At 46.9% G+C, this 15,994-nt stretch overlaps 1 protein-coding gene across 1 annotated transcript in view; it reads right to left on the bottom strand.

Annotated features, from left to right (window-relative positions):
• LOC149366596 (glycine dehydrogenase (decarboxylating), mitochondrial) overlaps positions 1-15,582 on the bottom strand; it is a 102,321-nt gene extending 86,739 nt beyond the window's left edge. Inside the window, exons 1-2 of the mRNA XM_089551392.1 lie at positions 15,130-15,582; positions 3,671-3,749 (exon numbers count right to left, since the gene is read on the bottom strand). Of these exons, the coding sequence (XP_089407518.1) occupies positions 3,671-3,749; positions 15,130-15,366 (316 nt within the window). The 5' untranslated portion in view covers positions 15,367-15,582. The remainder of the gene's footprint in view (positions 1-3,670; positions 3,750-15,129) is intronic.
• Between the last annotated feature and the right edge of the window lie 412 nt (positions 15,583-15,994).

Raw genomic sequence — 15,994 nt, forward strand, 5'->3', positions numbered from 1 at the left:
GCGTCCCTCATAGCCTGAGTTGCTTCGGGATGTTAAACCCCAATAAACCAACCAACCTTTCTTCTCTACAGTGGTGCGGGAGACGCCACTATGCATGAATCACCACATGGTTTTCGCCTACGACCGCTAAATAAAGTATAATCGAAGTTTTACGTCATCCTGTTTCGGTTTCGGTCTCAACAGCCGATGATGACTATTTTCCACCGGATAAGGAGGCCCCCAAGACCCCGTCCCCGGCACGCAGGCCTTCGTAACGGGACCTCCGCGATCCGAAGCAGGCAAAAAGGTCTTGACTCCTCGCGGCTTCTTCCGCCAGGCGGATGGCTTGTTGCTGTGGAGCAGGGGCCTCGCGCCGCAGCAGGGCTTCCCAGGTTTCTCTTCAATTTATATTTCCTTTAGCCCCTGGGGAGCTAGCGCATTCCCAGATTATGTGGTCGAAGATCTTTCTCGACCCACAGTGCTTGCACTTATCGTTTTGTCTCTCATCTCTTTGAACTTGATATGCCCAGACCAGGCTTACGAAGTTCCCAGCTTGGAGGTGCCGCCATGCTATTGCCTCCGTATTGTTTAGATTTTTATCCGGTGATGGCGCCAGTCTCCTCTGTAACCTATAATGTTCGACAATCTCCGTATAATATTGCAGCCGAATGATGACTGTGACGTCAACGTGTGCTTATAGGCCACGTGAGGCATGAAAAACTGCAATACAATCGGTGATTTATATTTGTTGAGATTGCGTCGCTTGAGGCAGGCTGGTTTTAGCATTGTAGTGAATTAAGACGACAAAGTAGCCATTATATCGCAGTTTTTCATGCATCACGTGACCTATTAGCACACGTTGACGTCACAGTCATCGTTAGGCTGTTGGAACAGAAACTGAAGCAGCAGAGCAAAAAATTCGATTATAAATTTTGTAGCGGTCGCAGGAGAATACCAAGTGGTAATTCATGTATAATAATACGTTGAAGAAAACACGCTGCCTAATGTTAGGTGCCTTTGCTCCTTGAAGGAACACTAAGGACAAATCGAAGCTAATAAATATCGATTAATTACTACATTCTTATGACAAACAAGCTACCTGAGCTGAAAAGTAATCTTTCACAAGTTAGAAGGTGTCGAATATTCAATGCCGGTATCGGCGCCACAAGAAATTTTTATACATAAATTGCGATGGCGTAATATTTTTTTTCACATGCCGATCTCGCAGTACAGAGCCCACCGCCATCCATTTCCAATAATGTAACACGGAATACACAACTTTGGAGACGTCGTCATGACGCCAGGAGTTTAAGTTCCTGAATGACGGGAGAAATAATACACTAAGACATACCTTTTACAGGTCAACGAACGTCGAAAAAAATTCAGATTTTACCACGAAGAAAATTTGGATGGGGTTGCATGCAGGGAGTGTCAATATAATTTAGAAGCACGGGCTTGATAGAACTTCAATAAAGGCCTTTAAAGATGCCTCGCCTTCTGCATATGTCCTCCCCCTGTCTTTATTATCTAGCCTGGTTATATCAATTGCCTTGGTTCAGTGGTTATGGCGTTTGATTTGATTTGATTTATTATGGCTTAACTTCCTAAAGCGACTCGGGCTATGAGGGACGCCGTAGTGGAGGGCTCCGAAAATTTCGACCACCTGGGGTTCTTTAACGCGCACTGACATCGCACACTACACGGCCCTCTAAAATTTCGCCTCCATCGAAATTCGGCCGCCGCGGCCGGGGTCGAACGCGCGTCTTTTGTTTCAGCAGCCGAGAGCCGTAACCACTGAGCCACCGCGGCGGGTAGGTTATGGCGTTTGGTTGAGGAGCACCATTATACAGGTAACGAGTACGTTCCACAGGTCACGTGTCTATGAAATTGAAATTCAGAAACGACCACGTATTGAGAATCCACTGACGCATAAAGAACCCGGCTTATTCGAAATTAGCTTCGACACGTTCACTGCGCACACGTCCCCGCTTACAGTGTTCCTCTGGCGCGCGAAAATCCCCCTCCAACCCCGCTATTCCCCCATCCCCAACCCAACCAGGGAGGACTGGGAGGCGACCCTGCTCGGCTGCCACGACTTTCAGGCCCAACAAGCCTTAGTCGGGCGCGCCCGGGCGGCGGCAACCGCCACTGGGGTCCCATACTAGGGACCTCCACCTAGTGTTTGTAAGAATCAGTCCTTTACGGGGTGATCCACACATACCTCCTGTTCATGCTTAATAAATGTTTTCACCACCACCATATCCTTATTTCTCCGTTTCTGCGATTAGGAAACAATTAGTCACTGTGCTTCTACGAGCAGAGCTCCAACCATCAATGGTTAGACCTGCATACAGCTTACGGAATTATTTTCTTCCATGTGCTGTAACTTCAAGTGCTGGTTTATTATCAGCAAATGATTATCAGCAAACTAGGCCGACAACGGCTGTCTTCTCCACGGCAATGGCTCTCCACTACTGCATCACACCCGTCTCCCCTCCCTTTGCGCACGCGCAGTAAGGCGCACCAGCTCTGACGTCACTCGGCTCCTCACACATGCGCACAACTAGCGAGGCGAACGGCGTCTGCTCCGCTGTCACGCGGCTGCGAGGTGCGCAGCGTGGCACACCAGCTGCGTGCTCTGACGTCACTCGGCTCCACGCGCATGCGCACAACTGGCCTTCCAGACGCACGGCGAAATAGCGAGAATGTGGGTAGTGTAGCTCTCGGTGTGAAAAGCTATTAAATGTATTGCATTCGCTTGTCTTCCCTCAGTTACCCGTGACACTAGTGACAATCGTGGGTAAAAGTCTCTGCGCCACGTGCTCCGTAAAAGAACAAGATATTTCTATCATTACATGCCGAATGGAGACGACAGTTGTGGAGGGGAAAGCTAAAATTCTGTTCTCTCGCCTCCACAAGCGTGGTCGCCAGCCGGCGGTTAATAATAAAGTTATCCGGTTCGTTTACGGAGCAGATGTACAAAGACTTTTGTGCCCGAATGTACATTGTGAATCTCAGACACACGTCTGAGTTTAATTCGCTTTACCCTGTCAGCAGGACATGTTTGCATTTTGCCGTTTTTATCTGAGCAACTCTCAACAACGAATCCTCCGTGCCCACCTCTCTTCTCACGCCGTCTTATCACTTCGTCGAACGGGTCCACCGTCAGTAACGTTGTTCGTGTCCATTTACTGCGTAATGAAAACGAGCGCTTAGGGTATACCTCAGGAGTACAAAGTGCATTCCCAAACTGCTTAGCGAGTCATCCTGAACACTTAACATGTTCGTTAACATGTTCGTTAACATGTTCGTTAACATGTTCGTTAACATGTTCGTTAACATGTTCGTTAAAAAGTCCGTTAAAATGTTCCTTAAAAAGTTCGCTAACATGTTCGTTAGCATGTCGTTAGCATGTTCGTTAAATGTTCGTTAACATGTTCGTTAACATGTTCGTTAACATGTTCGTTAACATGTTCGTTAACATGTTCGTTAGGGCGTCAGCGAAAGCTGACGACTTAAGCCAGTGAGCCTAGTACTCATTTTTTTAGTGTTCTTGCTTAACCTGTGTCCAAGAAGCAGAGGGCTAGTTCACTTCATTCAGTCACTCGGTCGGCATCGTGAGCAAATGTGTCGATGATCCCTAGTGCGCGAAAGTGATGGCAAGAGCAGTGATGCATCGCCCAGTACTCACGCAGAGGCGGCTCTATCTTCATCTCTCGGTTGAGGAGGATACCGGAGGGAACCGTCTTGTCGATCAGCTCGCCGATGCTCTGCGATAGAGGACGGAGGGAAAGAGACCTCACTGTAATGCATTCACTATATTACTTTAGACGCGAAATATATCAATATTACAAAGAAAATTAGAAACTAATTAAGACATTTTTATTTCGCATCTGATGGTCTTTCTTCGTCTCTATACTGTACTGTTAATTGCAGTGCGCAGTCGTTAGAACACTCGAAGGTAATCTTTGAGAGGTGGCAACAAATGTTCAGAAACGTGCTCTCGTAAAGATAGCCTGCTTTCGATGCGGCATGAAAAAGGAGAGGAACACAGGAACCGACAATAAAGGAAAACTCAGAATGGTTTTTGGTCAAAGTACAAAATCATCGGTGAAGGAACACAATATGCCGTGTGCATTTTCCCTTAAACTTGATTCTGAAAAAATAAAACAAAAACAGGGGTGTGTGAGCCTTTTGCATAATGTCGTGGCTGGAAAGCATGAGGAACTAAAGTGGGTAATACAGTGATTCACTGAAAACACACTAAAAGTCTTCAGACAACAGGGGGTATACAAAATCCGAAAACTCGCTTTCCCACATAACTATGTTGTCAAAGACAAGATGGCCGACTTCTCAACAAAAAACTGCAAGGGCTACAGGACAGGCGCTAAGGGTGTGGGCAGAATGTAAGAAACGTATTTTGGAATAATCAAACAAAAAACTAGTCCTTGCTTTTTACAACATGAAAGTGCATGGTCAACCGTCTTGTCTTGGGCAACATTGTTATGCGGGAAAGCGCACTTGCGGAATTTTGAATATCCCCTATTGAAGTCGAGATCCTGATAAACAAACGACCACATATAATCACCTTCAACAAAATGATTTGTGAATCTGGTGAGTAAATGGTTGATCTCTATGCATGAAAAAAAAAAATTGATATTTGCAAACTGAGTGTTTTAATGACCGTAAGCGACATATGAAATATGAGGGACGCCGTGATGGAGGGCTCCAGATTAATTTAGACCACCTGGGGTTCCTTGACGTGCGTTGTGTGACCTACGTTGCTGTTCCCTAGCGACCAATCATTAACTGCCACCTGCCGCGTTGGACAGGCTGTTGTGACGTCACAAGGTCACGTGACCTAGGTGGCCCACTTGCCTCCTGGGTTGCTCTCTGGGAACCAAATGCCAGAATCGTGCTCGAGATTTTTCGCTCACAACGCCTACTCCGGATTTTCTTCTTAACGGGGCCTTTATCGCTACGGCGTTAAAGTGTAGAAAGCCCGCTGAAGCGCAGATACAATGTAGAAAGCCCGCTGAAGGGCAGATCGTTTAGGTAAGCGGAACAGAAACTATCGAACATCAAATTACAAATTTCCGTAATTACTATTCAGATATAGTCACTATTGCAAAAAATGGTTGGTTGTTTGGTTTATGCGGTTTAACGTCCCAAAGCCACTAAGGCTATGAGAGACGCCGTAGTGGAGGGCTCCGGAAATTTCGACCACCTGGGGTTCTTCAACGTGCACTGACATCGCACAGCAAACGGGCCTCGAATTTCTCCTCCAAAGAAATTCAGCCGCCGCGGCCGGGATCGAACCCGCGTCTTTCGGGACAGCAGCCGAGCACCATAGCCACTGAGCCACCGCGGCGGCTATTGCAAAAAATGTTACATCTGTGTATCTGTTTAGACAAAGAACACGCGCCCTATTGTGTCATTGATGTACAGAGGGCAAAACACATGTCTAGAACAACCAAACTGTGTGTTCCGAAGCTCCTAAAGTCGCTGCGACCAGGAAGGCAGAAAATGACGATGAAATACTACGAGTTTAGCTGCACATGCTTACATGCAGACCACTTTAAACGAAAGGTTCTAACTAGATATTGCGCATTCATCGCGAAACACGCCCAGAACGTGTTCTAGACATGCGTTTTCCCCTCTGTATTTGTTTGTTTTTATTATTCAATATTGCAATGTTTCTTCATGTCGCCACTAAGCGAAGTGCCATTACATACTATGTATCTTTCATGTAGGATTATTTAATCATCTGATCCCATCGTGATTTGGATGTATGTACTATTCTGATCCCATCGTGATTTGGATGTATGTACTATAAGGTGATAATGTTATATACTACTGCTTCTGCTGCGCCCGCCGAGGCCAAGACGTGGTCGGGAGATCGAGAGTCTCCTTTAGTCTTGCCTCGTGGGCAATACTTGTATTGTCTAAAAAGTGAAATGAAATGAAAAATGGTTTCGGTTTATGGGGTTTTAACGTCCCAAAGCGACTAAGGCTATGAGGGACGCCGTAGTGGAGGGCTCCGGAAATTTCGACTACCTGCGGTTGTTTAACGGGCGAAATGAAAAATGAAATAGCTATTTCGAAATGAAAAATGAAATAGCTACTAGAAACATCACAAGCCGCCTTGTGGTCATAGACGAGTGGTTAGAAGCACCGACTGGCACCTATGAGCTGTGGACTCTAATCCAATTCTAGCCTACACCTATTGCGTGCGTTTCCTAGTGGTGCGTCTGGATAGACGGGCGAAACTGCGGAAAAAGAGGCGACAATTTACCCGTTAAATGCATTCCTGCATCAAAATGTCTACGCCACGCTCGACTGTCTCTCCTTCCACGGAAACACTATCATCACTGCCTGCGTTCCTCAAGGGGACGGCCACAGAGTATGAGTGTGTTTTAGCTCTGAGCACGTCATCTCTTGATAAAACGATGGGCAGCTCGATCACTCGACGACTACCCTTATACAGAGTGTGGACGATAAAGCGCACCGCTCCGAAAGGTGTATATCACACAATGGGGCGGTATACTATATCGCCTGCGGTTCCCTGACGCCGCGGACTCCACTCAAGCGCTTTGCGACGGGCGAATGAGGTATGTCGTCACGACAAACGGCGCCGAAGTCTTTTCGCCGATGCAAACTGATAGGGTGGGAGTAACAGACAGGTTTACTCTAGCTGTAACTCGCAAGGCGGGCATATATGGGATGTAGGAAGCTTCCGGAGTCTTCCTGTAGCGAGATCAGTTAACCGCAGAGGCCTCTCTTCCCTGGTGCTGCTATTATCTATCTAAAAAATCGCAGCTGAATGATTTTTTTTTCAGCTGCGATTTTCAGTGAATTTTGAAATGAAAATTCCAATTTTTTTAAAATGCGAAAGCAATATATGGCTACGTCGCGTCAGTAAAATGTGTCCGCAAAAACACGTCCGCAAATTTTGTCCGCCCGATTACGTCGTTCTCTGAAGATAAATGTGTGAAAGTGTGACTGTGATAGATAGTGTGTGATAAAATGTTGCCGTGGAAAAAATTTCGTTGATGAGGTGTCATTAGTTAATTAAACGCGAAAAATAAACCTAGAGTGAAAACAGCAGTCGATAAGAGTACATGGACGTCGGAACAGCCACGGACGTCGATATAGTATGTGGACGTTTCGCTTTCGCACTGCTCTAATCCTGGTCTAATACGGGTGTACCTTTGGGAAGGAGATAGGCAAGGGCAAATGTGTGCCTATTCTGAGTACGTCCCTTTCACTTTTCGAGCAGAAGACAGTGCCTGCCTCTTGGCGTACAATGAAACAAGCATGACGCGTGAAAATGTCCGAGGACGGGAGAGAATTAAGGGGGGTTATTCATTGATTATCAGTTATTCTTGATTGCTCCTAGACAGCGTAATGCAATAGAGATTCGTGCAACATCTCTTGCAGCTCTAGGTGTTCTAGCACAAACGTTTCTGCTCTTGTTAGGCCATTGCTCTATGTGAACTTTTCCGCAGGCCTCGTTAATGTAGGTGCATGCCCGCAAGTATTTGATGAGGCTATAAGTGCGACTATCAAAAAAAAAAAACGAGCGAAATGGGGGTGTGACTAGATGGTCGACGAATTATGTCCAGTATTAACTTTGTCAGACTGCACACAAGTTTGTAGCATTCAAATTTAACTACAGTATATTTAGCTGGATAACAATGTGGTATCGAGGAACAACAGCTTCAATAAACATTTTCCGCTCAAACTAACCTTTATTACTAGTATCCGGCATCCCGCTGAACATTATAGTCAACTTTTGTTTATTATGACACGCGCGCACGGCTTATTCTGCCCCCTTCTCCCTACTATCGCTAGTCGCATCTGCTTACAATATCCAGTTACCACAAGTAATTGGTTCAATATTCGAAATGAATGGTTTCACTGTGGTCCTTTATATGACCTACGTCTGCCAATACGTTTCCAATATTGTGCCGATTACATGCACTGCTTGGGTCTGGCCTTACTCCTCTGACACCACCGGGAAGTCAACTAGCCTCACTCCTCTGACACCACCGGGAAGTCAAGGATAACATGTATACATTCATCAGTAGCCGTGTTGACTGGTTTTTGCTCGTAATCGCTTCACAGCAGCAAGCGTAGGCTGTGTAGGATGCGCCTGCATATAGGCTTACCATTTTTCGCCACATGTGCACTTGTTCCCAGAGTACTCACGTCGCGGACATGCTCACCGTTAGTACTGATACTAGCACGGCAGTCAATGGGTTTAGCATGTCCAACAAATAACCTGCCTGGTCTTCCACAGGAGATATTAATTCGAATTCGTTAGCGAGCTGCATTTCCCAATCTTATACGGCTATGCATGACGGACCAGCGGTGATTCTGACCTGGACTTAATCGGTTCGCTTCGAATTGGATCAGACTGCACATTGCCCTTTGAAAGCCGCTCACAGTACGGCCAAGAAACATTTTACCCTCACTGGAAGCGCAGCCTACCGTAATACAGAGCAGTATCTCTGAAGCGAAGCCTATCGAGGGGCGCCTCTCATGAGAACTGATAACGCTTATCAACAACGGTCCATTTAATTAAAGTGTGGCTCTGAACAAGAACATGTTCGGACAAGACTTGTCAACTACGCAGCTACGGAGTTCAGCTTCTGAGCTGGAGGTAGCGGGTTTGGTGTCTGCACACTGCAGCCGAAATTCGGAGGAGGGAAAGTGAGAAAGTAGTCGCTAAACAAAATTAACGTGGAAGACAAATAATCTTCGACGCTGAAAATTAGCTAGGAGCTAAGTTAGCCAAAGGAAGAAACAACCGAGCAAAAGCTCATCATTGTGGTTCTATTATTTGGCTGGCTTCAGGGATGTCCTCGAAGATGATTTAGCAATGGATTATAAATGAAACTGAGTGCACTGATGTAGTGCCCTCCTTAATTGTATTAGCTTCCTTATCGGAGACTTTAGTGCTAGCTTATTAGCGACAGTTCAGTTTAGCGAATCAATAACTCGGCATGATATGTTAGGAAATGACAAGCATCTTATTTCGACATGCAGGCATGCCCGGCGCCTGTGGCATACACGTCATCGGCTTCAATTCCATGTTTCGAAATGAGACTCTTAGGGCACTAGCTACACTCGTATGACGCGCACTGATAAGGAGGGAAGTTCCCCTCGCCCTCGATAAATTTATGACGACGGTGATTATCTGTTATGACGCAACGGCACCCGTGGCTAAAGAGCACCTTTATTGTGAAACTCAATATATTTAAAAATCTCAAAAATAAATGTGAGAGGAAGCCCGCCCCGAACAAGAGGTTATCGCAGGCAATATACCGATTGAAAATAGAAAAGGGGTCAACGCCCAAGAGAAAATTTAAGAAAAGCCAGTTAGAAAAAAAAGCTCAAATGACGGCCGGGCAAAGCTGGTTTGTAGGGCCGAGAGACCCCAAAAAGATTAACAATTAAGAAGGAGGAAAAGAAACATGGTTGGGATCCAGCGTGACCAAGAGCTTTAGACGTGCTAGTAGGTGACCAGAAGGAAAGAAGGTGCGGGATTCCGTAGGTTTATTCGTCTGCTCAAGGTGGGGACAAAGACTCATTTCCCAAGCATTTCACCCCATAGAAACCCAGCTACAGGCAAAGGGACAGCTTGTACCCATAGCATCACCGGTGGGTACCCGGCGGCGCTGGGAATCGAACCCCGCACCTCCAACATGCGAGGCGGATGCTCAAACGACTATGCCAGCGTAATAAGGGAGTAATTACTCATTGACGTCCACCCAAGCGCAGCCATACGGCCCCAAAGGAAAGCTATACAGCTTTCACAGAAACTCCGCAGTTAAAGAAAAATTCGTCCTGGTCCGGGGTTCGAACCCGGGACCACCGCTACACCGGAGCAGTCGCTCTACCAATTGAGCTAACCGGGACGGCAAGCTTATGGTAGGGCGAGAGCGAATTCATCAGTAACTCGAAGTGGGAACAGTGTTGTTTTACCAAATATTTAGGGGAATCCCCCAAGGTGGAGTAGATTTGTAATAAGGGAGTAATTACTCGTTGAGTAATTACTCCCTTATTACAAATCTACTCCTCCTTGGGGGATTCCCCTAAATATTTGGTAAAACTATGCCAGCGCTGGCGTCCAAGATTGATCTAAAAAAGCGGTGATACGAGACCAGCCACACTACAACAATTATCGTGGCCTGTATATCTTTCACAGGGGCTGTGTGCTGACGCAAGAGGCAGCGAGGTCTACGTGTCTCAAGCTTGGCCCCATGCCATCGTCAATAATCTGCGTGTCCTTATCGGTACTTTCTCCGCTCCCTTCTCTATGTCTACCGTTTCGCTAATACCGCAGCTCACTTTCTCGATGTGGGCTTCCTGCGCGCGTATGAAATCAAAAACCAGGGACGCACGCAACGACGTGAAAGGTTTAGTTTGGTTTGGTTTATTGGGGTTTAACGTCCCAAAGCAACTCAGGCTACGAGAGACGCCGTAGTGAAGGGCTCCGGAAATTTCGACCACCTGGGGTTCTTTATCCTGCACTGACATCGCACAGTAAGAAATTGTGTTTGTTTGTGTTTGTGGGGGTTTAATGTCCCAATGCGACTCAGGCTATGAAGGACGCCGTAGTGCAGGGCTCCGGAAATTTCGACCAACTGGGGTTCTTTAACGTGCACTCACATCGCACAATACACGGGCCTCTAGAATTTCGCCTCCATCGAAATTCGACGACCGTGGTTGGAATCGAACCCGCATCTTTCGGAACAGCAGCCGAGCGCCATAACCATTGAGCTACCATAGCGGCACTGGGCGCTTTTTGTCTATCGCCTCTAACAAAATACAACTGGTTTGGTTTATTCGGGTTTAACGTCCCAAAGCGACTCGGGCTATGAGGGACGCCGTAGTGAAGGGCTCCGGAAATTTCGACCACCTGGGGTCCTTTAACGTGCACTGACAATGCACAGCACACGGGTCTCTAGAATTTCGCCTCCATCGAAATTCAGCCGCCGTGGCCGGGATCGAACCCGCGTCTTTCGGGTCAGCAGCCGAGCACCGTAACTACTGAGCCACCGCGGCGGGGCACCAAAATAAAACTGCCGCGGCCGGGATCGAACCCGCGCCCTTGGGATCAGCACCGAACACTAAAGCCACTGAGCTAGCGGTGCTGGTATATGGCTGAGTAGAATACTTTTTTTTGCACAATTTATCCCCTTATCTTCTTTTCAAGTTCATTGCAGAAGTGAAAAAGATCTGCTGCTGACTGCCACTCGGGTGCTGCCTACCGTATCAGTTGTAGCTGCACACAGGAGAGTACCGTGTCGATGCTCTTGGGGAAACGCACTTCATGAGCCACGAACCCTCTGCTCAAGTCAACATCCCAGCTTTTATCTCCTGTGTGTGCCCAGCCTGCGGCAACAGCTACGCACCAACAAAGGCTACGACATTCTTCTGAAGTGGATAAATGATCATTTGTGTGAACGCAAGAACTATTTGTGAATCGAAGCTTCGGCTTTCTTCTTGCACCTAACAATAATATCATCAAGCACCCCGTAATCAGTTTTTGTGTCTACTTAGCCATCCCATTCTTCAATGTTTTCCTTATCGAGGATATGAAAAATGAATAAGCAACACGCCAGCATTTTCTCTTTGGATGAGAGTCGGAGATAAATATCAAGTGAATGTATTACAAGCAAAACTGCGGTAAGCTGCAGTATCTGCAGACCTTTTCATGAAGGCTGTTTCTCAACTCTGGATAGATAGTTATATGAAAGTTTACTGGCGCAAAAGCAACTAAGGCTATGATGAGCCAAACACAGGGTTGAAGTGTCTTGTGATCAAGGTGAAGATTTTGATACACATATAGTTTGTTGTTTAAGAAGTTGGCTTCCTTGAGAAATTTAAAAATATATGAAAAATCAACAAGTGCTTGATCCCCTAAAAACAACATTGGTTTGGTTGGTTTGGTTTATGGGGTTTAACGTCCCAAAGCAACTAAGGCTATGAGAGACGCCGTATAGTGGAGGGCTCCGGGAATTTCGACCACCTGGGGTTCTTTAACGTGCACTGACATCGCACAGTACACGGGCCTCTAGAATTTCTCCTCCAAAGAAATTCAACCGCATTGGATGTAATGGCATATATTCATTGTAAAATGTAAAATACATTTTTGTTAGTTGCTCAAGTTTTATACAATAAATTAAAACTTTGTTTACTGTGAGTTCACCATCACACATTTCGCAGAGAGGTTTTTCTTGTTTTGTCAGTAAGAAGTTGTGTGTAAATTGTGTGTGTCTCAACAGAAGAATTCCACGAAGCAGCATTAAGGACGGATGGTTGTCTGAACATCTAAACTTCCCTCTTGCCGCCGCGATGGCTAAGTGGTTATGGCTTTCGGCTGCTCACCCGAAAGGCGCGGATTCGATCTCGGCCACGGCGGTCGAATTTCGATGGAGGCGAAATTCTAGAGGCCCGCGTACTGTGCGATGTCAGTGCAGGTTAAAGAACTCCAGGTGGTCTAAATTTCTGGAGCACTTCACTACGGCGTCCCTCATAGCCTGAGTCGCTTTGGGATGTTCGGCACCCATAAACCAAACCAAACCTAAACTTCCCCTTTTCCCGCAGGGTCTGTCTGCTCCTCGAAGCCGGTCGCTACAGCACTCGGCAAGTCGCGAGCCAGGGCGATGCCCCTTCTCGTGACTCGTTTAGGATTCAACAATCGTTCACGACAGTGCCACCTTATCCACGTGCATATCGGGAGAACGTCAGCGGTTCCACACGCGCTGGACGGCGGGCTCTGCTCGTCAAGTGCCATTCAACTCCGATATAGCATGTTTGCGTCAACGCTTGCCCTTATCGTGTCCAGAGGAAAACCGGCAGTTCATGACTAGATAGCATCAGCAGTTCTTATAAACGCAAAAACATTTCATATAAATATCACCCTGTGTCGTCGTCATGTGTTTTCAGTGTTTTCTCGGAAGAGAGTAAGAGCTCGCGTGAGTGCCGTTGTTTGGCAAAAGCATTAACATAAACGCAAGATAGAAAAGTGCGAAGGCCAGTAGCCGGACTAGGAACAAGTTTTATTCCAAAAGATTTTGTTTCAAAAGATTTTAGTTCGAGGGAATATAGTTCGAGGCGAGGGAATATAGTTCGAGGCGAGGGAATATAGTTCGAGGCGAGGGAATATAGTTCGAGGCGAGGGAATATAGTTCGAGGCGAGGGAATATAGTTCGAGGCGAGGGAATATAGTTCGAGGCGAGGGAATATAGTTCGAGGCGAGGGAATATAGTTCGAGGCGAGGGAATATAGTTCGATGCGACGGAATATAGTTCGATGCGACGGAATATAGTTCGATGCGAGGGAATATAGTTCGATGCGACGGAATATAGTTCGAGGCGAGGGAATATAGTTCGAGGGAATATAGATCGAGGGAACATAGTTCGAGGGAACATAGTTCGAGGTAACATAGCTCGAGGTAACATAGCTCGAGGTAACATAGCTCGAGGTAACATAGCTCGAGGTAACATAGCTCGAGGTAACATAACTCGAGGTAACATAGTCCGGGAAAATAAAGTCCGAGAAAATAAAGTCCGAGAAAATATAGTTTGAGAGATCATAGTCCGAGAGAATATAAAGGTAATAGAGTTTAATGGAGTTTAGTACAAAAGAATCTAGTAGAAAAGAATCCAGTTCAAAACAGTCATGTCTAAACGTATTTAGTCCAAGAGTACCCATTCCAAGAGTACCCATTCCAAGAGTACCCATTCCAAGAGTACCCATTCCAAGAGTACCCATTCCAAGAGTTCTCTTCCCAAAAGTTCTCTTCCCAAAAGTTCTCTTCCCAAAAGTTCTCTTCCCAAAAGTTCTCTTCCCAAAAAAGTTCTCTTCCCAAAAAAGTTCTCTTCCCAAAAAAGTTCTCTTCCCAAAAAAGTTCTCTTCCCAAAAGTTCTCTTCCCAAAAGTTCTCTTCCCAAAAGTTCTCTTCCCAAAAGTTCTCTTCCCAAAAGTTCTCTTCCCAAAAGTTCTCTTCCCAAAAGTTCTCTGCCCAAAAGTTCTCTGCCCAAAAGTTCTCTGCCCAAAAGTTCTCTGCCCAAAAGTTCTCTGCCCAAAAGTTCTCTGCCCAAAAGTTCTCTGCCCAAAAGTTCTCTGCCCAAAAGTTCTCTGCCCAAAAGTTCTCTGCCCAAAAGTTATCAGCAATGACTTCACAATCTGGAGATTTGCACGAATTATTTTTTCTGTGTCGCAAGATCATGCCAATGCAGTGACCAGAAATACGGTAAAACCCTAACTATTGTTCGAAAAAAAAAGTTGATGTGACCCTCTTTTTATTATTGACGGAACATTATAAAACGCACTTGGTAAATGAACTCGGAATCTTTGGTGCAACTGTCGACGCAAAAAGTAAGGTAATATTTTGGGCCACCTGAGGTTTTCGTACTTGCTTCTTCAGACGCCGCCAGAAAAAGACGAACACTCGAGCAAAAAAAAAAGAACTAACCGACCATTGAAGCACCTTCCTTTCCTTATCTTTGTAACCTCCTCTCTGCAGCAGGTATTGCTAACGTACATGAAAACACAAGAACATGCCCAACGTGGCCCATGCTCGTTCAGTCATACGCCAGGAAGCTATGCCTCCTCTTTTTTTTACTTGCCTCTAAGTGCTCGCGAAAGTTCCTGTTCTGTGTGTGTTAAAACGCTGGCGAAGGCAGGTCGCAGGTCGGGCATCGACTCGATGGTCGCATTTCAAGTGAGGCGAAATGCATAATACGCCTTTGCGCTGCGGTATCTCAGTGCACTTTAAAGAGTCCCAGGTGATCGATATTAACCCGGAGGCCTCCACTTCAGCGACACACTCTCTCCACATCCTTTCGCCCCCTCTTCAAACCGCGGTTCGAGTGTCCACCTTGAATGAGTTACTGTGCTTTTCCTTTCCTCATTGTCAATCATTCATATCAGAGCACCGAAATGTGCACCCCGAAACCCGGTCCGGCAGAAGACCACCAAGGACCTGGCTGCCGACGTCATGGACATCAAGAACATGAACTTTTGAGTGTATTGGGGCCTTGCAGGGTCCTAGGACCCTACGTCCCCAAACTCCTCTGCTTAAATAAAAAAAGTTACTACTACTAAACCACCCCGACATTTCGCAACCGCTTACCTTGAGTCCCAGGTAATCGAGCATCGCTTTCTGGTCCTTGGTCCGGGGCCCCAGATGCCGACTGCAGAAGTCGTCGTGGGTCGGTAGAAGGCGATCCAGCGCTGGTGACGACGACTTGGCGCGTCGGAGCAGCAACAGAGAACGGTGAACCACATCGCCCGCGCCTTCGGAGCGCCCGGAAGCCCTCAGGAAGCCTTGAGCGGCGCAAGACGCCGATATCCTGGGGAGCCGCTGCATCTCGACGTCTTTGTGGTGTTATAGGTGTGCCGGAAAAAAAACTGCCGCCCGCAGGACTTCTCCCGGGTGACGGAGGGCTTCTTGGGGATGCCGACGGCGCCGGAGGACTCTTCCTTGCTCGACGCACGCGTCCGCTGCCTGATCGACGGCGGACGTCGCTGCTGCGACAACAAGGGGTCGGCGCGAGACGGCGATAAGATGGGCGACCGCTAATCAGCGGACGACTGCGAAAATGCCCGAGGCGGCCAAGAGCAGACGACGCGAGAGCGGTATAGCAGACGGCGGCCAAGCGGTGAAGACCGTGGAAGACGGAACGACCGCCGCAGAAGACTAGGGTGACGCAGGGACTTCCAGCTCTACAAGACGTCGGGCGCTTCTGAACGGAACGGTGATTAAACGAGTTCGAATGGTTTAAAAACTAATGTTATTACCAAACACTGTAAAAAACGCCAACGAGCTATGAGCTTGACGTGTTTGTCTCTAAGCAGAACCAGAAGGGACGTGTCGTCAGTACCTGCTAAGCAACGGAACTCGGGCACGAAATAGAAGTGTCCAACGAGGAAATGGTAATCTTGAAATATACACGGTAAAACTGATACAGCTGGTGTTTAGACGGTAGGCGATGGCA

This window comes from Amblyomma mixtum, chromosome 1 (genome assembly GCF_055824585.1).
Source record: "Amblyomma mixtum isolate Tamu chromosome 1, ASM5582458v1, whole genome shotgun sequence".
NCBI lineage: Eukaryota > Metazoa > Arthropoda > Arachnida > Ixodida > Ixodidae > Amblyomma > Amblyomma mixtum.